At 40.9% G+C, this 22,837-nt stretch overlaps 1 protein-coding gene across 1 annotated transcript in view; it reads left to right on the top strand.

The window, feature by feature from the left end:
* LOC103386184 (protein FAM19A4-like) overlaps window positions 1-17,525 on the top strand; it is a 41,774-nt gene extending 24,249 nt beyond the window's left edge. Inside the window, exons 4-6 of the mRNA XM_008320339.3 lie at window positions 5,059-5,214; window positions 14,201-14,325; window positions 16,554-17,525. Coding sequence (XP_008318561.1) covers window positions 5,059-5,214; window positions 14,201-14,325; window positions 16,554-16,565 — 293 coding nt within the window. The 3' untranslated portion in view covers window positions 16,566-17,525. The remainder of the gene's footprint in view (window positions 1-5,058; window positions 5,215-14,200; window positions 14,326-16,553) is intronic.
* The last annotated feature ends 5,312 nt before the right edge of the window (window positions 17,526-22,837 follow it).

Here is a 22,837-nt window from a genome sequence, read left to right as displayed (position 1 = left end):
GAGATAGATATAGATAGATAGATAGATAGATAGATAGATAGATAGAGAAATAGATAGATAGTACACATCGAATCAGCTGATTTGAAACAACCAACATTCCCCCAATTTCGTCGTAGCTCGTAAAAACCACAGAATGTCTCTGAGTCGTTCGGCTGGGAAACTCAATCCCTCCGTGTTTGAAAATTAAATCCCACTGAATTTCTCATAAACTTACACTGCTTAAAATGACATTATGTGGAAGGCGATAGTCCTACAGGTGGAACTGATTCCTGGGACCGAAATAGCTACTCCCTACAATCTGATTAGAGGCCAAACAATGTTACGTGGCTTCATGAACTGAGAGTAACAAAGGGAACGTGTTTGTACAACCTCAGTTCTCCTCAGACTCCCGTGAAAAATCCACACAATAGATGCATAAAATTGAAGTTTTTCTTTGTCCTTCTATGCTACGAATCCAAGCGTGTCGTACCCTGGGCCTGTACGGAGGAGCATGTAAATATGCAAACATCTCCAGCTGTTTGTTAGATACCTGTGTAAGATAAGTTTGGTTAATCAGTAAAGTGTGTCATGTTAACATGCAGTAATAGGAGAGGTCAAAAAGAGGTCAATTTAAGAGATAATAATCAAACAATTGTCCGTCAATTAGCATCATTATTGACAACATTATTACGATGGTCGTTTTGGCTCGTTGCGGTTCTATAGTGTAGCGGTTAGCATGCCTCCTTTTGAAGAAGAGAGCAGAGAGTCAGAGGGTTCAATTCCCAGAGGAACAACCTGGTTGATTGTTAATTCTTCTCTTGTAAGTCACTTTGGATAAAAGCATCTGCTAAATGTAACGCTTTGGTTTCGACTGCTGCTGCTTCGGAGCGAGAAAATGTGTGAAAAGAGTTTGTAATGTCACACTCCTGCTCCAACCTCTCCACTTAAATCATTCAGGGTGGATCTTATTCGGAGTCGAGTGTCTGTGCATCCTCTGACAAATCTGTCAAACATGGTCTTTACACAGAGGCTGCAGAAAGAAGCCGTCCTTCTTCCTCAGTCTCACACGTTCTCCTGTGAACTCAGCCCATTATTCTTTTCTAAATGCACTTTTTATTCCGCCGTGCTCTGCGTTAGCTCCCACCTGCTTGTCCTTCATTTAGTACCTCATCGTTTCCTCTTTTATTCACCTCATCTATCAATGTCATTACAGTTATTGGACTTTCGCGGAAACTTGGAACACTTGGCTTAAATCAAGGGAAAAGCTGAGGCCGTGGACGGCGCTCTCCACAAAACCATGAATTAATTCTACAACACAGAGGTGTTCGAGTTTTAACCCGTCATTATCTGGTACACACAATATTTATTCATCATAATTTAGAACATCAGGGTCAAGTCACATTTACTGTATGTGTCTATATCTTTCTTGAATTCCTCCAGCAATGTCAGTGTTGTGTTCAACTAAACAAGATTTAATTATATTTAAATAATTTGTACTTAAAAAATATTATTTGTTATAATTACAGAATAAGTCCCATTCAAAATTGGTCTCTGTACAGCATTGTTTCCCAAAGACTGGGTCTCGACCCTCAGGTGGGTCGCAAGAGATTTATTTTTGGGTATATATATATATATATATATATATATATACGAGATCCAACCCGCAGCCTGATCTTTTGCGTACTTCACACTTAGAATCACATACAGACAGAACATGTTCCTAAACCTGATGCTAGCATTACTACATACAATTAATTATACACGATTGAACAGATTGAAGGGAAAGAACTGGTGTGACCTTGTCCGTTGTATTTTGTCTACCTTCAATATTTTGTGTGAGTTGCCAAATGCCCAAGAATATTTTTGTTCTTCTGCAAGTCACTGCTCATGTAGAAGCTCAGTAAAAACTCAGGGAGCTGGGTGAAGAGTTTTACTTTATTTTCCTTTTCTTCAGAAAGTTAATTGGACTTTGTTTGACAGCCGTCTCTCCTTGTTCCACCAGTGTGATCCTTCTATTCCTGCTCTAATGAATTTTTACACCGTGTTCCCTGCAAACATGTTCCACCTGCACCGCTTTCGCCCGCTGCTGTAAATACCCTGCACTCGCAGCTGCAGACGTGTTCCTCAAATATTGACAAGAGACTGACACCACGAGACATTTGGATAAATTGCACGGCGCTCTTGTTCGCAGCCATATCTCTGATTATATCAATCCTCAATTTCAAGGTTCAAGGTCTGTTGGCTGCCCACCATGTGCCAACCTGCGCCTCCTGGCTTCTGCAGGGAGAGCAGCCATGCTCGAGATGTCGCCTCATCTCAATGTATGCGGCGCTCTATTAGGCAGAATGGCCGCAGCAGAGTGGTTTAAAGACGACAGTGAGACATTAGACACACTGTCATTATGTGTTAAAGTCTGTGAGGGCGACTGCTCCGGAGGGGCCGCGTGGTGTTCAGTGTCCTGAAGTCAGGGGGTATTTTCAGGGAACTGTTGTATTATTTAGTTCTTAAGGTCGGGTTGTTCCATAGTTTGTGTAGATGCTTTTCCACCAGGAACAATGATGTGTTTACACCATAGAAAATCATTAGATTCTTACATGGACAGATCCTCGTGAGGTTCAGTGATGGTGCAGTTGCATGAAACTTTAATGATATTTTCTTTCTCTATAAAAACACAGGTGCATGTTAATTGAAAAAGAATAATACAAAAAATCAGGCTCAGAATAATATGATGGACTGGTTTTCACTTAATGCATATTCTTCAAAAGGCTCATACAACAGCTGATCAGAACTTATTAATTTTGTTATTTATTTAATTATTTATTCATTAACCACCAGGATCTCAATGCTGATAATAGACAGTTTTTAAAAATGTCTGAAAAAAACATATTGTTTACATGTAGCTCTTACATCGTAAGAGTTACAATGAACTGGCACCAGTCGGATGTGATGTTACATCAGAATCTAAATCTCTCTTTGTGATGGTCAAATACGTTTAAATACTTGGAATGTGATAAAAATGTATTGAAAAAATACACAATTTCAAGAAAATTGTACTTTACTAATACACTAAACATTTTTGTTCTTAGCTCTTCAGGACCGACTGTGATACGTTGCCTCAGAATTCTCAGTTTTCCTAACTTTCTCACTGTGCTTCATACAGCCACGGGCTGCATCAGTGGAGTCTTCATCACACACACACACCCATACACACACACACACTTACAATACAAACAGCTTGAGCGTAGTTTTGATGTCAGCAATTTGAATGGAGACCTGTGAACCTGTGACCTCATTATGCCAAACTGAGACGGGCGACTCGCCCTTCGTCTGGTGCCTTTGACTCGGACTCTCCTCTACCTCTCTCTCTCTCTCTGTGCTTCACACAGCCGCGGGCTGCATCAGTGGAGTCTTCATCACACACACACACCCATACACACACACACACACTTACAATACAAACAGCTTGAGCTTAGTTTTGATGTCAGCAATGTGAATGGAGACCTGTGAACCTGTGACCTCATTATGCCAAACCGAGACGGGCGACTCGTCCTTCGTCTGGTGCCTTTGACTCCTACTCTCCTCTCCCTCTCTCTCTCTCTCTCTCTCTCTCCCTCTCTCTCTCTCTAACAAGATGCCTGCTAACGTTAATAAGTCAGGGCCTGTATCTGGCGGGTTAGCATTGTCTCTTGTTTATGTTCAGACTCAGACACTAGCCTTCTCTCTCTCTCTAGGTTTTTTTTATTTTTTTATTTTTCAGATTAGGGATTTGATCTTTCAGGTCAACTACAGTAGTCAACCTAAGTGTGAGCAGGTCCAGGTGTACCTTGCCTTTCACCCTGTATCAGCAGGGACTGGTTTCAAACCCCCAACCTTATGACCCTGAACTAGACGGAGACTGAAAGACTGAAGATGAACGACAGGAATAATAATGAGAAAATGAGTCTGAAAAAAAAAACGTTTTTAAACTTTTCTTTATCTCGTCTGGTTTGTTCCTGTATTTTTTCTCCCACGGTGCTTTAAAAATTGCTTCACATATATATATATATTTTTTGTCCCATTAAGATCTGTAGTAGATTTGTGTCTGTAAATATGGGCTATATGTGTGTGTGTGTGTGTGTGTGTGTGTGTGTGCGTGTGTGTGTGGCCTCTGGAGAGCCAGAGACCGAGGAGTGAGGGAAATGAAAGTGGAGGGATGATAGCAGAGGGGCGCCCTCAGAGAGCCACAGATCATTGATGGGACTCTCTGGAGTGGAGAACAAACAAACTTTAAATCAGAAAGGATGAGCGGGGTCGTAGCCTGCAGAAATGGAACGTTTCGGCGCTCGGTGTATGTGTGCTCGCACCGTGCTGCCTGCCCGGCCTGTAAGGCTCATTTGGCTGAGCATGAAAAGTTTTTGTATTTTGTCACGTACATGAATGGAACGTGGTCGTTCACTGTACACTGAAACCAGTGTAATTTGAAGCCGGTAAAGAGGTTTATTGAAGAGTGCAGTGTCACCAGCAGGGGCTGCTGTGGAATTGTGAGTTCAAAGATGAGCTCTCTGGACTCTCTGTAGTAGGTGTTGATTAACAGTCTCTGATTTATGTTATGAGATACAAAAGTATGATGGAGTTGAAGGTAAATATTACTGTAATTTTCTGTATTAATGACATTAGAAAAGAGGTGTATACCATGCATACCATTCATGCCATTTTAAAACATCATGTTTAAAAAGAGAAAAAAAGCAGATCTTATAAAGATGGCTGATATTTATGTTTCTATAATAATACTAATAAATTATAAATAATCACAAAAGTCAAACTAGTTTACACTCATTTTACACTGTTTTTAAAATAGTAATCTAATCTAACCAAATGGTAAAATGTAATACAAAAACTTCCTATGAAAACACATTTCAAAGCTGTCGACCATTTCACATTTCATTATATGTATTAATGATGTGTAAATAATGACAAAAAAAAAAACACTGAGAGAAAAGAGTGAACTGTGTCTTTAACTTCCTCTTCCTGCTCCACATTTACTACAAATCACAGGAGTCATATTTTACATTACTGCCTGTGTTTTTGTCTCCCTTCCAGTCTCATATCAGGTGAAGCAGGGGACGTGTGAAGTGGTGGCCGTCCATCGCTGCTGTAATAAGAACAAGATTGAGGAGCGCTCTCAAACTGTCAAGTGTTCCTGTTTCCCGGGGCAGGTCGCTGGAACCACTAGAGCCAGACCTTCATGTGTGGAAGGTAAATGTACAACAAGTCTGAGGTCTGCACTGATGAATGGTACATTATACAAACACAAATCTATATATATATATATACATATATATATATATATATTATCCAAACCTTTTATTTCTTGGTTTACCCATTAAGTCAAAGAGAAATATTGTAAATAGTCCTACTGCGTTGGAGGGTCTTTTCATTCTTCTCTGTCTTTTCTGTCTTTTCTGGCCTGTTGTATTTGGAACATGGCTAGAATTTAAAATCAGGCTTTATTTTTGTGCACAGTGTTGACGTACACATTATGGTTCAGATTCCAGATTGGAATCTAAAAATGTACTTCCTTATTTGACTTGGGTAAATGATCCATTCCTTGTTGTTGTTGTTGGTGATAAAACAGCCAATAATAAAAAAGTCAGGTATTTTCATGTCTTTCTATTAATAATGACACACAGTAAAGACAGGCAGCAGGCATCAGAGGAGGAGGAAATTGACAGATTACTACAACAAAGAGAGAACTATCAGTCAACTCTTCTGACTCGTCAATATGAGAATCAGTCAACTCTTCTGACTCGTCAATACAGTCGTATCCATGAAACAAATAATGTCTAAAATCAGGTGCCCCTTCATCAGGGGAATCAAAATAATAATAAAAGGTGTCAGGTTAAAGAATCAAGAATATATGTTAAGAATCTGACAGCTAAGGTGAACTGCACTGTGTGACAAACAAACTGTGTCAGAACCCACAATCAAAACACAGTCGTGGAACATATTACCGTTCCCTGTTTCTCTGTAATTGTCCCATTAAACTGATATTTACTGCAGCTGCTGTGGTCTGGAGACAGAGAGGAAATGTAGACTGTCATTTAAAAGGAAAGAAGATTTAACTTCATATCCTGATGGTGATGTTGGCTGTGTTTTCATCTAATAACGTTTGGACACACTCAGGCGTCAGCAGGCTTGTTAGAATACATTGAATTTATTTATTTTTTCACAGAGTTTGTGTGAATGACTTTGAATACTTTTTGAGTTTGTATTACTGCGATCTACGTATATCTGCTGGGATATATAAAAAATAAGGGTCAGGTGACATATATATATATATAGTACAGTTCCATAGCACATTTTTATTAATTGTTTTTGTGCTGCAGTTACTGTCATACACTTTCTCCTTTGCGTTAACTAATATACTTATAACGTACGTATATATATATTTTATTTTTTTTGCGAAAAAATAATCACTCCACTGAATTGGATAAATACACCTCTTCAAATAACAAGCAAATCTCATCCACTGTGTTACTGCTGCTGTTCCTCTACATGACCAGTAGACGGTGCCTTCCCCATTCAAATGACTGTCGGTGGTAGAGACGCCACTGGTTTTTTTCAACACTTGTTTTCAACCAAAATAAAAATGTGGATTCGTTGCTGGGGTTTTTAGATGAGTTCCTGCGCGGGGACAATCACCTGGTAATGATAAAATCACAGAACCAGAGCTGAAATGATTGGCTTTTATAATGAATGTGAGGATAAATAAGGAATCATGTGAGCGTTTGCCAACCTCTCAGAAAGACAAGTGTTCCAGCACTGTGTCGTCGTTGTTCAGTCAAGCACTAATAATAATCTGTTTATAGAAGGGAGTGACAGCGACAACAAACTGTGAGGCTGATCGTTATTTATGCTCCAACTTCTTTTGGAGCTGTTCATTTCTCTGAGCCACACACACACACACACACACATACGGTGCTCCGACACCTCTCACCTTTCGTACCCATCGCTCGGCTGTTCCGTCTCATGACTCATATATTTGACCCTCGAGTTCATCCTTACAAAGAGATCCCACCTGACGTCCAACACTGATTTTCTCTCATAAATATGTTCTTGGACACACACACACACACACACACACACACACACACACACACACACACCTCACCTTTGAGCCCCCGTCTCAATGGCCCGACCTCTGAAAGAAATGCTACAGTGTAAATGGAGTTCCATTATTGATGCGGGCTGAAAGGGGAGTAAATGGCAGCAGCAGCCATTACTGCCTGCTTCATGGGGCCCATTACTGTGAGACTAACTTTTTCAACTGAACTCCATTTATCACAATATTTTCCTCCATTTTTCTATTCATTAATCATTCCGGCGACTCCTTCTTTCCCCCATTAGTTCCTCTCTTTCATTATTCTTTCTATATAAGTTAGAATCATGCTTTTTGTAAAAAACAAAACATATACAGTTTCAGTATTTAAATTGACACTGCTCAATAATAAAGAGAATAAGGAAGTCGAGTTTGTCCGACACACGGTAGGTCGGGTCGCCTGACAAACAAAGAGGTAAATCTGGGCAGAGATTCGGTTTCAGGTCCTAAAATACTCACTAACATACGCCCATATATACAGTCCATCCCTGGAGTGAACGTGAACTACTTGTCATTGTGACACAGCTCACCACTCCACACCACACACCGCTCTCTGACCTCTGCTTTTAACCCATCACCACAGTGACCAGTGGGCAGCAGTGAGTGGAGACGGTGCCTCGCTCAGAGCACCTCCGTGGTAACTTGGCAGCTGGTGGACTCGAACCTGAAACCTTCCATGGTGTCTTAGTGGTTGAGGAAGCGGACTTGGGTCTGAAAGGGTTAAAAACAGAGGCTCAAATTCCGTTGTATTCGTGTTACAATGACAATAAATTTAAAACCACTAAGCCACCATTGCCACCAACCCGCCTTACCTGTGTGAGTAGGCAAAGCAAAACAAGAACAAAATGATTTTGTTCTAAGATTCCACATATAAATGGACACCTGTAAATATGAGATATGAGACTAAAAGACACCTGGAAACCATATGCCACCCACACAGATCAAGTCCACTCCAGATTAGACACCAGATGTGGGCCTTTAAGAACATCTGTTCATTTCTCTGTAAATTCTCAGTTTTTAAGAGAAATGTTCCAGTTCCACACCTCAGCCCTGGACGTCAGCGGTCCACACGACTGTAGGTTTATCTGATGTACTTCCTGTTGTACTCAGAGCCTTCAGGTAAGGATAGAAGTGAAATTCTAGTTCTTCTCTCATGCTCTCCTAATACTACCAGGGTGTGTGAGGTATTTTGGGGTACTGCAGAGTCCCAGGTTCAGTATTCGCTGGGCTGAGTTAAAACAAATACGTCTGTGTTTGTTTGGCTTCACGCAGTGTAGTCTGGATGAATAAACTTTTGTTCTGCTTCCATTCTGCCAAACGTGGTGAGTCTCACAGGCCTCGGTGGGAAAGTGCAGGTTGATGTAGTTTGTGTTTGAGTTTTTCTTCCCTGGGGAACCAGTGTAATGCTAGGAAAACAGAAATATCCTGGAGTACGAGGTGAAAAGAAGGAGAGAAAAATTAACCTTTTTTTTGTACATTTACTTCTCAGGAACATTTTAATAATGTATGGTTTTATAAAGCCGGGATAATGGAGTCACCGTGCGTGTTGTGGCTGCAGTGTAATTATACCTTTCAAATATAGTCCATTTGTTTGAAATAACAGGTTGAGATAAATATAGTGGAGAGCAAAAATATGCTGATGGGAGAATGGACTTTTACATTCTGCAGAGCTCCAGTCAGCAACACAACAAGGTTGGAACTCAAAATCATACTTTTTATATTAGCCTAATGCAGCATTTTTAAATTCAACTAAAGGACTAGAGCTAAAGTATTAATATTTAGGACATTTTCTTCTACTTCTCACTGTTTCTGGACCAGCTTTTAAATCTATCCTGGCTTGTATGAATTTCAATTTTACGTTAATTTACAATCAAATTTTAAACTCTCTCTCTCTCTCTCTTTCTCTCTCTACATATATGTGTATATATACATGTAGGTTTTGTTGTTTGTACTTGACTTTCAAGTTACTTTAAATAATTATTAATATAATAATGATATAAACATTTAATAATAACAAAACAATATTAAAATAAATAATAATATATTTTTGTTTATTGGCTTTAGTCAAGGTTTGTTTCTAGTTAACTTTTAGTAAACTTTTTTTTTCAACCTTTTTTCAGCAGTTTTTAGGAACTTGAATGTATTTCTGCAGTTTCTGAGGCAACATTTTCTGTGTCCTCATAATAATGTCTAACAAATCTCCCTGACATGTTTTACATGGGTGTTTCTGTATGCAGTACATCACTGGGTCGAACCGCAGTGCCACAAACCACAGATGAGTGGCACGGGGCTGTGGGCTGTGGGCTGTGGGCTGTGGGCTGTGGGCTGTGGGCTGTGGGCTGTGGGCTGGGGTCAGAGACCCACATCAACCTTCTGTTGTTTACTGGAATATCTGCTCCATTATATCAGTGCATGTGTTCGTCTGTGTGTGTGTGTGTGTGTGTGTGTGTGTGCAGCTGTTCATCACACATAATCAGCTTTTCTGCACACAACACTTTTCATTCTTTGATATTGGCGTGTATTCGTGTGTGTGTGTGTGTGTGTGTGTGTGAGCCCGGCACACAGACACAGTGTTAGTAAATCACACCAGGACGGATGTCTTCCTGTGATTACTTCTGCATTTCAAGATCACTGAGAGGAACAGTCACAACGCCTGAGGGTGTTTGTTCAATGCCCCTTAACTTCAGCAGTGTGTGTGTGGCTGTGTGTGTGTGGCTGTGTGTATGTGTTTATGTGTCAATCTGGGAGGAAGGCACAGCTCTTTAAGACCAGGCTAAACAGAGAACACACACACACACACACAGGTTTGTGTGTGCTAACCTCTACATGCTTCTTTATGTAACGTTTTCTGTATTTAATAAAGATTTTACAGAACTTCACAGGTTTGCTAACCTCTACATGCTTCTTTCTGTAACGTTTACTGTATTTAATAAAGATTTTACAGAACTGAAAAAAAAAATCCTATGATTAAAAACATCCTTTAAATATGTGAACTTTCCAGAACATTCTTATGATGGGAGGTGGGGGAGGGGCTTGGGGTGAGGGACTTTAATGACCAGCTATTATACATAAAATATGACCTTTGCTAGAACCTGACATTAAAATGTCCATCTTGGCTTCTGTAGCGGAGGACACTCCTGTGACCCATGATCCTGCCCCCCCCCCCCCCCCCCCCCACGCTTCACTTCTCTAGGTCATATTCACACTTTTATTTGGACATAGTCACCGCTGTCCCCATTCTCTTCTCTTCTCTTCCCGATGACTGTTTCCATGTCCAGTCTTTGTATCTCTAGTGCTTTCGTGTATTTGTACGTCTTTGTCCGGAGATCTCCTCCTGACTGTGCTTCTCAGACTGAGACAGCGCTCTGTGAACCTTCGCTCTTTCCTTCAATGTCAGTAAATCCCACTAATTCAACCCCAACTTTATTTTGGGTTCATTAGAGTCTCTTAAATTGATGGCAGAACCAAGGAAGCCTGGATGGAGTAGTTGGAACAAAAGGTACTGAAGTCAAGTATTGGTTTAGGACGGATGTACACACTAATGGAACCACTTTTATATATTCATATATAATACTTGAATTGAATTGTTTATCTTATATTATAAAATTATATATTTTAGTTGTATTGTGGCATTTTCACAGGGCTGTGAACCGACTTTTTTATTCTCTCCCACCTGAGAGATCTTCCCATATTTTTGCTGTGTCGCACACAAACATTCACTGGTTTGGTTTGGAAGGATCAAAGGTTAATCTTTTTTTTCTCGTCTATTATTAATATAAAGTCTAGGTTCAGATGCTGCTGCTGATGTCGCCGCTCTCTTTCACTTTCCACGTCGTTTCACACAGTTATTTATGTGGAGCAGGTGCTTTTGGCTGTGAGTCTTTTTATTGTGTTTACTTTTGGTGACAAATGTGTCAAATGACTGTAGGATTTGAATTTTTTCTACAAAAAATGACATTATACTCTCAGGTGTTAATTGGCCACTGACATGGAGGTGCATCATCACAACATGATAATTGAACTCACTTTCTCCAGGTGTCTAAATTATTCAGTGCCTGTTTTGTTATTCTGAGACTGTTGTTTTTAAAGAAGAAAAAAAGACAAAACAACTAAAAGAAAGAGTTGCAATTTCAACTTTCTCCACTTGATGTCACAAACATTACAACGACGAACAGACGCTGGGGCGGAAAGGAGTTGAGCAGAAACCTTGTTGCGGTGGGAGACTGGCCGTGAGGGGGGGTGGGGGGTCTCATGCAGAAATACTTCATACTCACGTAAACAAACAAAAAGGGAAAAGCTGCAGCCACGACTGGCATGACAGGGAGTGACATTTATGCGCCGTGTTGTGTTGGTTTGACGTGTTGTGATCAGCAGGAGGAGAGACAGAGCTGCAGGCAGCCTCGGAGCAGGAAACCACGACAGACCTCATTTAGAGCAGCACAGAGACCTGGCTGGAGCCCAGGGAATCACATGGCCCCCAGGTCCCCCGTGTTGCCCTAATCACTTGCACCTTAAGCAAAGCACCGTCTAGACACTTGCCCTCATCTGATACTGCACGGAAAAGTAAAGAGCAAACTTAAAACGGAAGTCATTTTCAGGGTTGTAATGAGCTGATAGTAGTTGTGATGAAACTCATCCCTGGGATGTTAACGTGTTCGTTCATTAGCATATGCACCTTAATGAGACTGATGCAACTAGAGCGAAGCGTGTGGTTCCTCGTGTGTGTTTTATATGTGTACCTGCAGTTAACGCATCCTTTTTACATTTTAACTGCCTTTTAAAACGTTCACGTGGCAAGTAGTGTTGACAATGGTGTGTTGGTTGATCAATGAGAAATATATGGAATTGATAATGAAATGTTTTTGCTAGGTGTGTTTTACGTTTTAGTTACTTACAGGTAACTAGTAGCAACTTGTATTTACCATAAGTAAATACTTGGTTTTTCAATCCCAAAAGAAACTTTTGTAATTTACTTTACAGGTAAAAATCATATTCAAGGATTTCCTGTAAAAAAATATTTAAAATGCACAGAAAGTATTGTTGTTGATTTGGTTCTTTACTCATCAACATCATGGTGGATAAATGGCTGTAAAACGTCCACTCGGTCGGTGGTTTCTGTGGAAAACCCACTGGTCTCCTGGGGGGGGGGCGCAACAAGGAGGAATTTTAGGTTTTTTTATTCTTTAATGAAAATAACCACTTTGTCAGAATCACAGAGAAAGTGAAGTTAATTGTGGCAACGTTAGAGTCTGGATAACACTCCTTTAAGGGAGCCACTGTTTGGGAACCAATGCAAAACTTTAGTGAGACCAAACCCAACATACTGACAAACATGTTCCTTAAACAATGTGTCAGAGTTGATTGGCAGGTTTTCTATGTACTTTTAAGTTATTTAATTTTTAATTTTTATATTTTTTTACACAGCTGTAGTCAAATCAAAGCACTGAACTGACAGCAGTTTTAAATGTATTTTATTTTAGGCTGCATTTAAAAAAACATCTAATCAGCAGCTGTACTCAGAGATGTTATGGTGAAATACGCCCTCAGAGGTGAAAATCTCACACAGTAAGTGCTTCTCTAATCTAGTTTATCATTGACCTGTCGGGACCTTTCTGTGAGATCACGGACAGGATGAGTGGTCAGTGATGTGGCCACTGCTCTTTTTCTGACATGACAAACAGATGCTTCTGTGCCATACCGGCCCTGAGCGGCCTGCCCTGCTAGTAAAACACAAGATAAGCTGCAAGAATGCTAATTTCATAATAGCGCTCATAGGCCATGACCATTAGCTCTAAATAACACTCTACCAGTGCAAGGCGTCATTGTCGAATGCATAATGGCCACATTAATGAGCATTACACAGCCATTGGTTTTTAGAACCGCTTACCGCCACTGAGTCATGCATCATAACAGTGCGTACAACATTATGTCTTGTAATAGCTGTGAGAGCTTTTCCCCTTTGGAGGTGACTTGGCAATTTGGAATTGGCTTCTGGCTACTTACTTCATGTTTTTCCGGTACTTTAACCCATTTTTTTAAATCAAGTTTAATACCTTAACTATTATCCTGCTGTCACAGCCAATGTCTCAGACAATGCTTCAGAGTATTTACCAAAGTAAAAAGCCAAATTCACATCCCATATTACACCTTTACTTCTGTTATTAAACAAATACATCCCCGGGGACGTCTTTATCCGTCTCTGTGTCCATATCCAATAATGGATAAAGGTGTAATGAGTGTGGAGAGCGGTTTTGGAGTTTTCTCTCAGTGGAGACCTGTGGTCAGCTAATCTGCTAGATTTGAGTTTCGGCAGCTCTGGGTTTACCATCAGATTACAAATGAATTTCTGAAGCTTTAGGTGTGTAGTTTTCTACAGCACTATATATGTTTTATCCCATCACACGCTAAATGGATGAGTCATTTGTTTCAAAATTGGCTTTTATACTTGGACATTTTACAGTAAATCACAAACAATGTTTTTTTTTCTCTAGATGCAAAAAATAATTATTTCTCTACTGCAGCAATTCTTTTCATCATTTCATACTCAAGGAAAAATGAATAGTGTCACAGGAGTTCAGTCTCAAGCCGTACCCCCTAACCCCCCCTTTTTAGTCCCATGAGAGACAGAGAAAATGAAAATAAAAAAAGAAAGTGGTTTTATTGAAGGTAAAGGAAGCATCTCATCTGCAAACACACAAATATGATACACATTTACCCCGACACAGTGTTGGTAATACAGTGTCTGGTCACAATCTGTGCTGCGGCAGTGCTGCGTATCTGATTGGTTATAAAGTATTTCTAATAGTTTCATTTCTGTTGAGTTTTGTAAAAACAAACAACCAAACAAACCATCAACAACAACAACAAAAAAAAAACCCACCATCAACAGCTGGATAATAAAGTCTGAGGGCAACCAACATCGCTTCTGAAAAGAGCTGTCCATGGTGCTGATCCTATAGCCTCCCAGCAGTTTACAGCAGATCAGCACCACGGACAGCGCTCTTGCATTACTGCTGAAGAAAATGTTGTATTTCTGTTAATTGTCGTTTCCACTCATTGACTCTTCTTCATTTTCTGCTCCAGCCTCCATTGTAGCTCAGAAGTGGTGGTGCCACATGCAGCCGTGTATGGATGGTGAGGAGTGTAAGGTCCTTCCTGACCTCACGGGCTGGTCCTGCAGCACTGGCAATAAAGTCAAAACCACCAAGGTGAGAAAGATGGTCGTCAGTTTCTGTCTCTCTGTTCAGACTTGACTTGCTGTATTCCAGACTCTTTCCTGCTAGTGGACAATGGGCACAAGTCAAATCTGTAGGTGTATTTGTAAAGCACACCAACACAAACAGATTACTATTTCACCAATAAATGTAGTTAGAATTCTCGTTCATGACACGGTACAATTCCATGCCTTTCAGTCAGACGACCTCTACTGCTGTTTAAACACTGGTAAGGACTCTGGTAGACAAGAAAGAACTGGTGATTAGAGATAAATAAATGTTGCCTAGAAAATGAGAGCAATCTGAGAAACCATTTCAAAGTTGGATGAATATTACATAAGGAAGCACGGAGTTATAATAAAGACTCAGGCCCCCAGTGTGAGCACAACCTTTTAATCTGCCGTAGCTGCTTCTATTTAGACCAGAGTGCAGCAAAGCAAGAGATGGAACAAGGGAACACCTCGGTGCATTCTGCGTTGCAACACAACCGCGCCGCGATCCCGTGTAAACTGACGCCATTCAGATGAAATGTATTGATTTTAACGAGGGTCCTTCATGGCCCTTCGTGAAGCAGTGAAGTGTGAAAGTTAATTTGCCAGACTGACATGTGGTACGTGCTTGTGTGTAAGGGAGAGTGCGAGTTTGTTTCAATTTGTGTGTGTTTGAGTTCGTTGCCAGCGCGTGTGTTGTGGGACAGAGCAGGTGCGGTTTATTTACAGGTGAAATATAAAAAGAGAAACAGTTGTGAGGGAAGCAGGGCAGCGCCATAAGAGTAATTGCTTGAGAGATGGCGTAACAGCACAACATCTGTCGCATTCATTAGAATGCATTATGGCTGGGGCCTCCGCAGAGGCTTCACAATTAAGAGTCATAATTAAATTGGTGGGTGAGGTAGACTGAGGAACATAGGCACTGCTGGGCTCATTCTCAGACACTAGAATTAATGACCCCGGTCCTAACACCAACGCTGGGACTGACAGGTGCAATTATCCTCATTCTGTTGCACGATGCCACTTGTCTTCTCTTCTTTTTCCTGTTCTCTCCTGTTTTGTTTCCTCGACTGGGTGTGACTAGTCGATCAGCTGAGAGAGAGAGAGAGAGAGAGAGAGATGGGGAACTAATGGCTGACTGCATCAGTGGACATTAATTGTGCATTTGTAAGGTGCTTTGGGACCAGCAAGTGGTTACTTGGAGACTAGGTGGCAGATGTCACAGAAGATAGTTGCAGAGAGACATTCATTCCCTGGCAACTGCTTGCACAGCTTTGCCACCGTTGCTTTCTCAGTATCTCTTTGTCTGTTCTCTCTCTCACTCTCTCTTTATGTCTGTCCTGCTTTAACGTTTCAATCACAATGATCTCTATCTGTCCAGCTTTTTTTCACTCCCACGCGGCGTAGGTTGGCTGCAGCAACATATAGATTGGCTGATTGAGGCATAAGAACACAGTTAAACAAGGAATTAGCGAGGTAGCACACGCACACCTTTACTCTTTTACATATATTTATACAAGTGGCATTTAGGTGTCATGTGACACCGCCGCCGTCGCAGGTACAGCTCAGGGGAAATCTGCTAAAGATGTCCATGTGTGTTAAACGCCACCGAATAAAAGCAGACAGCTGCAGTATGTGAGAGTCCCAGCAGTGACGACTGCAGTCCACTGAAGAACAATTCTAATGCTAATTCATGCAGTTTTTCAAGTGGGGATTCATCCAATATTTGCTGTGTAAAAGACCTCATTCACCAAACTGTGGTTGTGGCTTTGATTTTTTTGTACTTTCATAGTGAGATCCTGCACGTTAAAGACAGGCATTACAGACCAGGCTGGGAAAACATGCGTTCTCAATATATGAGCAAATCTTTTTTTATTGGAAATCAAGTTTTTTTTTATCCACGTGACTCTTCACTGTACTGTAATTTTACCTTCAAGTCATTTAAAATCAAGTCATAGTGTTTGAAATGCTGCCATTCACCATCAGAGGGGCAGGGAGAGAGAGAGAGAGAGAGAGAGAGAGAGAGTGTCAGAAATAAAACAAATGCAATCCAGTGACAAGGACAGGGAGCCAAAACTATGCAAAACACATTTGGTTTGAATGTTGTCCCTGGAGTTCTAACTGGCTTTGTCAAAAGGAAATGTATTTATTTTGCTGCTGTGAAGTGGAACACAGGGTCACTGAGTGTAATTACATGTCTGTCTCTGATCCGTGGTATTGTTCTTTTTTTAGGTCACGCGATAGCAAGAGAGTCGGCGAGCCACGAGGAAACCTGAACTCTTCATAAGGAAAGGATGGATGACATGCACGTATTTACTGTACCACGGGGGGAGATATCAAGCGATGGAACCGCTGTCGGGCTATCTATCACAAAACAATGGGATAAAAGGGATCATCACAGGCAACAAACTCTTGGCTACACGGAGCTACACACACAGCATATAACAATGTGCTGGCGGAGACTATAATCATGGAGATCCAGGGTACATTTGGACAAAAAATGTCCACTTTAACTTTATGTCCACTTTTAACTTTAAAAGATGGCGGATTTTTAGCATTTCAAAGTATATATTTCAACAAAGCATTTGTGGGTGAGTGAAAGACACGGACATAGAGCTGCTGGGAGCAGATCAGGCCCACTGTCACGTATGTAGCGCTTTTACTATAGGCCGATTCAGGAGAAATGAAACAGATAGCAGCCTGTTACTAGCAAATAGCAAATTAGTATCGAATTACTCTTGTGGGTCACGTTGCAAACATGAAAACTGTTTTGCAAGAGTCATTTTGCAGTGCTAATTAGGGAATTGCAGAGTAGGATCATAACAACATATTAAAAATTCATGTAAGATATTTGCACTAGTTGCAATCGTTCGGAGATGTTTTTGTTTTTCCTCGATATCTTCCATGTTGCGCTGTCGATGTCACATAAAGTTAAAAGTGAGCATTTTGTGAAATGGCTGACACTTTACTGATAGACGACAATATGTATACAGTACATGTACACACATATACAGTATGACATCATTTCTCAGTAGCTATGGGTTCAGATGTCTCAGAGTTGAACAGTCATTCTTGCCCAGGAACAATTTTCAAGCTGGGGCCTTCAGACCTATACAGTATATCTTCCATCTATTATCTGTGACATCAGTCTGTGACATTGCTTCTGTTAACTGTTTAAAGGAGACCCATAAAATGTTCCAACAAGGAAAGTGAGTCGCGTTATGATGTCATTTCAATTTACTGGAATTGTTTTCTTCTTTGTCCTCGTGGACGCGCAGGTTTTTAATCTTTGTGTGAAATGTGGAGATATAATTACCGTATGAAATGAGGGTCTTGTAAACAACCTTTATGAGGATTGTTGTGTTTTGTACACACGCATCGCATCGATTGCCCCTCGAAGTCTCCTCCACATCAATGCTTCAGTGAGATATAGTGGTATAATTGCCACAGATAATGGCAGTTCAGCCCTCTGCAGACATCTATGGCCTTTTCCCTACAGGCCTCCATCATTACTGCACTGAGTACAATAGCATCAAGCCCCGAACAGCCATCTCCAATGTCTCAATTATATCTGTCCACTCTACCTCTCACCCACTCCTTCCTTTTAAGTCTCTTGGCCTCAGTTTCTTTCACCATCTCTCTTTTCAGCTCCAAGAGATAGAACATTATTTAAATAGTTTTGAAACTCTGTCCTACATAGTCCATATAAAATTCTGACTTGGTTTTGTTGGTGAGCTGGCATTTGCACAAGTGCTTTATAGACCTTTTTTTTTTTTTTTCTTCAGGGACATATACACAAGTGTGAGTATTTCTCAAACTGTATCTTTCTGATATGTGAAAGTGATAGGGTCAGTGTGCCCAGGGGTTAACCCATTGGGGATGTGCTCCTCTGTGAACGGGAGCCTCTGCTTTCAGACACGCTGCTTTGTGGGCTATGATAAATCTGTGGACTATCTCTCCAGCTCCAGTGCTGAGCAGTGAGCCAGAGGGAGCTGGGGGGACAACAGGGCTACCAGTCACAGGCAGCTCCGCGCTCTCATTACCGAGAGCTCTGGATATCGCCGGGCTTCTCTCGGGACCACTGACATGGAATATTTTTAGGCCGACGGTGCAGTACTGCAGTAAGGCCAGTCACACCGCAATGGCCCCTTTCCTTGAGCAACGTCTCAGCAACATTTGCTAATTTAGTTTGCAGATGTGGTGACATTTTACAGATATTTAAACGCCAAACACAAAAAAGTATTTATTTAGTTGCATAAACGTTCTCTTAGAAGTGCAGCAAAGCATGAAGTTCGATCTGTTTAGTCCATTTAGACAACAATTATCTTACATAGTAATGTAAAAAAAGTTTAGTTGTGGGGATTAACTGGATTCAAGAAATGTGCTTCTGTACAGTTACCAGCACTAAAAGAGAAAATGTGCTTCAAAAATTTATTCTTTCCAAAGATGAGATAAAAATGTACATTCTTCCCTACATTCTTCCCTAAAGACGTTAAATATACATGAAGTAACACAAAATCTTTGTTTTTAACAAAAATAGTAAGCATTCTCAGAGGATATGGCTAGGCTAAGCTAATCATGCTATCAGTGTTCCCTTTGTCAGTTTTTAAAGCTGGTTTCGAACTTTCTTTTTTTAACCAATTCAAAAACTTTCCAAAACAGGAAAGGATATGTTGACCATTGGAGACAGTCTGCACATTGCTGCTCTCTGGTGTCTGGTGATTGACGCTACAACAAACTCCTTTCCAACTATTAGCAGGTTTTACCGCTGCTGCGTACCCCGGTGTTCTGATTCAGCGCTAATCTCAGAGTGACACTATTTAACGAGAGAACTTGCAGACTCTACCTACCCTCACATCGGCTGTGTGAAGCCGGCCAGAGAAACACAAACCTTTCACTTCTCCCTTTGCCAGTTTATGAGATGGAAGACGAGTCAGCCTCGAGGCATCTTGGAGGCATTTCATATTTGCATATTCACCTTTAATGAGACACAGACACCTAGTATGCAAATTCGAGAGACATCAGTGCTTTTGCACAGATCTGTGCTTCCTCTGCTCTCTGTTTGAGAATCCATGGCAGTCTTTTTAACCAGGACTTTGAAAATGATTAAAGAAACCTTTTAGGCCTGTTCCTTGTTTTTGGCTGGAAGCAGATTTATCTGTTGTTGGTCAGCAGGATGCTCACCTCACCAAATGTCCAAGAGAGACTAGTTGCTTTAATCGAGACGGGTAGGCAACTGGTAGGAAACTGAGAAGGGAGAGGGGGGACTAGAGACAGACAAGCAGCATAAAGGAGGAGAGAGCAGAATAATATTTTTATGAGTGAGGAAAGGAAACTCCAGTGAAAATAGAAGAAGCAACCGTAAAGAGATATGTGGAAAAAACAACAGTCTGCTCTGAAGAGGAGGAGTGTGTGAAGAGTATTTTAAGTATGTCTTTGTTTATGCACTAAACCTGGGTGGTTCCCTCGAGGCTACTTGCATCGTCAAGCCGAACGCCTCCGATGGTTCATCATTACATTGTCAGCAATTCACACAGTCGGTACCTCGAGAGTGAAAAAGAGGCAAAAAAGCTGATGAAACACCACTGTCGTGGCTTATGCATCTTCTTGTGTCAAGTCCAATTTGTGTTAGCCCGCAGCTATGTTCAGTAAATGTGGGTTCAGGATTCCTGTTTAGTGAGGATGGTAATTTTCAAATGAAGTGAATTTGTCAGAGGGAAGAGAGATTTGTGGCAACTGCAGCCGGCTGTTGCCTTTTGGGAAAACAGACTTCGACTGTCTGAGATTGACATTGATTTAATATAAGCCAGAGAGAGAGATTAACTGATGGAGATGATCTGATCAGTTTTATCAGTGCTGACTGACGCCCACACTGGTCTTGTCACTGTCACTTCCCAGGAAACAAATTAACAAAGGCCAAAATGTTGAAACGTCTCCTTTCATAGGACGAGACCATCTTTGTAGCTCAGTAACTGTGACACCTAATTACTTCAGTTTGATTAAAATCAACCTTGAATTCATCATTCAGACCACATTTTCATAATTAATCAGCTCAAAAGAGAACACAACACAGTCAGTGCCCTTCTGATACTGCATGCTCGTGTGGTCCTGTGGTTTTTACTGGCCGCCACCGCTGATTAGCCTTTTAGTTGATGGGGGATTAATTGCGTTGAAGCTTGAATTCTTTGCGCCACATGAATTATATTACACAAACACACGACAGCACAACAGTGCTCGTTAAAATTCAATTAAATAAACAGCAATAGTCAAAAGTGTCTTAAACCTTCCGTCTGCCAGAAGCCTGCGATGTGCTGATATTTATGGTGGAGTACACACGGGAATTCATTAACGCACCCCCTCCTCGTTGCTTCCTCTCACTGAGCCACTTCCTCCTCTGGCGTCAAACTCACTTATCTCTCTGAAGCAATTAGCCACAGGAGGCTCCACTGACCTGAGCCTTTGTTAGACCAACAGGTTACATTTGCATGGCTGAAGACAGGCAGTCTTGGCAATGCATGTGCCTGTGCCAATGTGAGCGGCGCTGATAAAGCCGAGTTCTGCTCTGTGCGTAAGCAGGTTTTCAGGTGTATGGAGGATCAACTCAAGGTCCACAGCCTCGAGGAGAGGATAGCTGGGCTCTCAGTCCTGTTTGTTGTATTTACTGACCTATTTTCTTTGATTTTTATATATCCATAGAGGGAGGTCTTGAAAGTTATTTTAGGGTTGTTGTTTTTTTGTAATACCCTTTGATTGAAGCAAAAACAGTGGGTTGTAAAAATGTTGTACTTTGACACACAAGCATATTAGACTAAAGTGAACTCAACATTAATTTATTTACTAAAGGTTACAAAACAGCCAAAAAAAGAAAAAAGAAAGAAAATGATTTACTACAAGATTTCCAAAATTTGGCAAAGAGACAAAAACTAAATTGCCAACATCGCAGCAAAGTGATAATGACAGTTATTGTACCGTAGGCTATTATTACATATGTGTATATTCATTGTGCCTGGAGAGAGAAGAAATCCAACGATGAATACAAAGAAACACTGATAATACATGCAGTACATCCAGGATATGTAACCCTAACCCATTATATCACATTAGATGTGATGCAAAATAACATGTTTAATTTTTCTCACTGAACCTTCAATGTCGCCACACATATGACAATGTGACATGCATTCAGAGTTTAATGTTAGTATGACCTCGGTGTGAGCTGAACATGGTAATTTACTGTTATTAGTGTTGCTTCTATTCAAAGTCTGCATACATTCAAAAAAAAAAAAGAAAAAAAAGATGCCCACTCACAATGTGTGCTGACAAGCCTTCTGACATATGAGAACCCAAACAGAGGAAATCTGCATCAAGATAATTGTACATATGATTATATTCAACTGTCAGATGCATGGCTTTGAATACGTGCCTAGAAAAATGGCTTCTATTTAAATGTTTCAGTCTTTACACCAATGACAACTGCAGCTAAGTGCGCATGCATTATTCATAATTAATTATCTAAATGTGCCTCTCCTTCCTTATTTACCAAATTAATGGTTTGTTTAGATGAGGAATGTCTTCTGTCTGTGACGCTGGGTGGAGAAGCAGCATCCCCATAAATTTCCCTGGCAGGTGAAGTATGGAGAGAGTGATGAGACAGAACAAAGGAGGATCAAATGCAAAGAAACCATTAGTTCCGCTGCTTGTGTGCTTTCTGCTCGTCTACTTAAAAGTCTCACAGACAGTCAGCCACAAGTTTTACAATGTTGTTTTTCTTGTAAAACTAAGGGAAAAATATTTTTCCTCTCTGCTGCATGACTTCTCGTACCACTGTTGCACTCCACTGTTGTAATGAAACAAATTGCTCAAGTTCAGCCTTAGGACCAACACAAAATGCATTATTGCAAAATGTACATTTTAATCTGATTAATATCCACAAATGATCGAACTCAACAATAGCTAAGTAAAATATAGCCCTAACTAACTAACTAACTAACTAACTAACTGACTGACTAACTAACTAACTAACTAACTGATTAACTGAATGACTGACTGACTAACTACAAACTTACTAAGTAATGCAATAGCCACAAGATAGCTGTAGTTGTTGGACAGGCAGTACCATGAGCTCAGATTCTAACTAGACTATTATTTTCACCAGTGTCCGTGCGCTGCCCTGGTGGTCCTGTGGAACAAGCTCATACTTAGTCAAATATTTCAGACCACGGTTGCACACCTCCTGGCACTGTGAGCCAAATGACATACCCACACCCAGACATCAGCACAGACAGCAGGCTCCACAGGCAGTGACGGGCAGCTCTCATTCTTTTCTACTCTACTGTTCACCCTCAGAGAGCTCAGGGCGATATATGCACCTCCTCTGCTTCTTCTGTGCCAGACTGACAGATGCCCTGTCAGCACTGATGTGAGTGGTATGGGATCTGGGGGGAGAGTGGGCTGTTGCAGGATGGATCTAAATCACAGTGTAATCAACGTGTGCGGTTGGAAGGTGATGGGGGGCT

This window comes from Cynoglossus semilaevis, chromosome 11 (genome assembly GCF_000523025.1).
Source record: "Cynoglossus semilaevis isolate Cse_v1.0 chromosome 11, Cse_v1.0, whole genome shotgun sequence".
Lineage (NCBI taxonomy): Eukaryota > Metazoa > Chordata > Actinopteri > Pleuronectiformes > Cynoglossidae > Cynoglossus > Cynoglossus semilaevis.
Note: the sequence above shows the minus strand (reverse complement) of the source record. Positions and strands in the feature narration are given on the sequence as shown.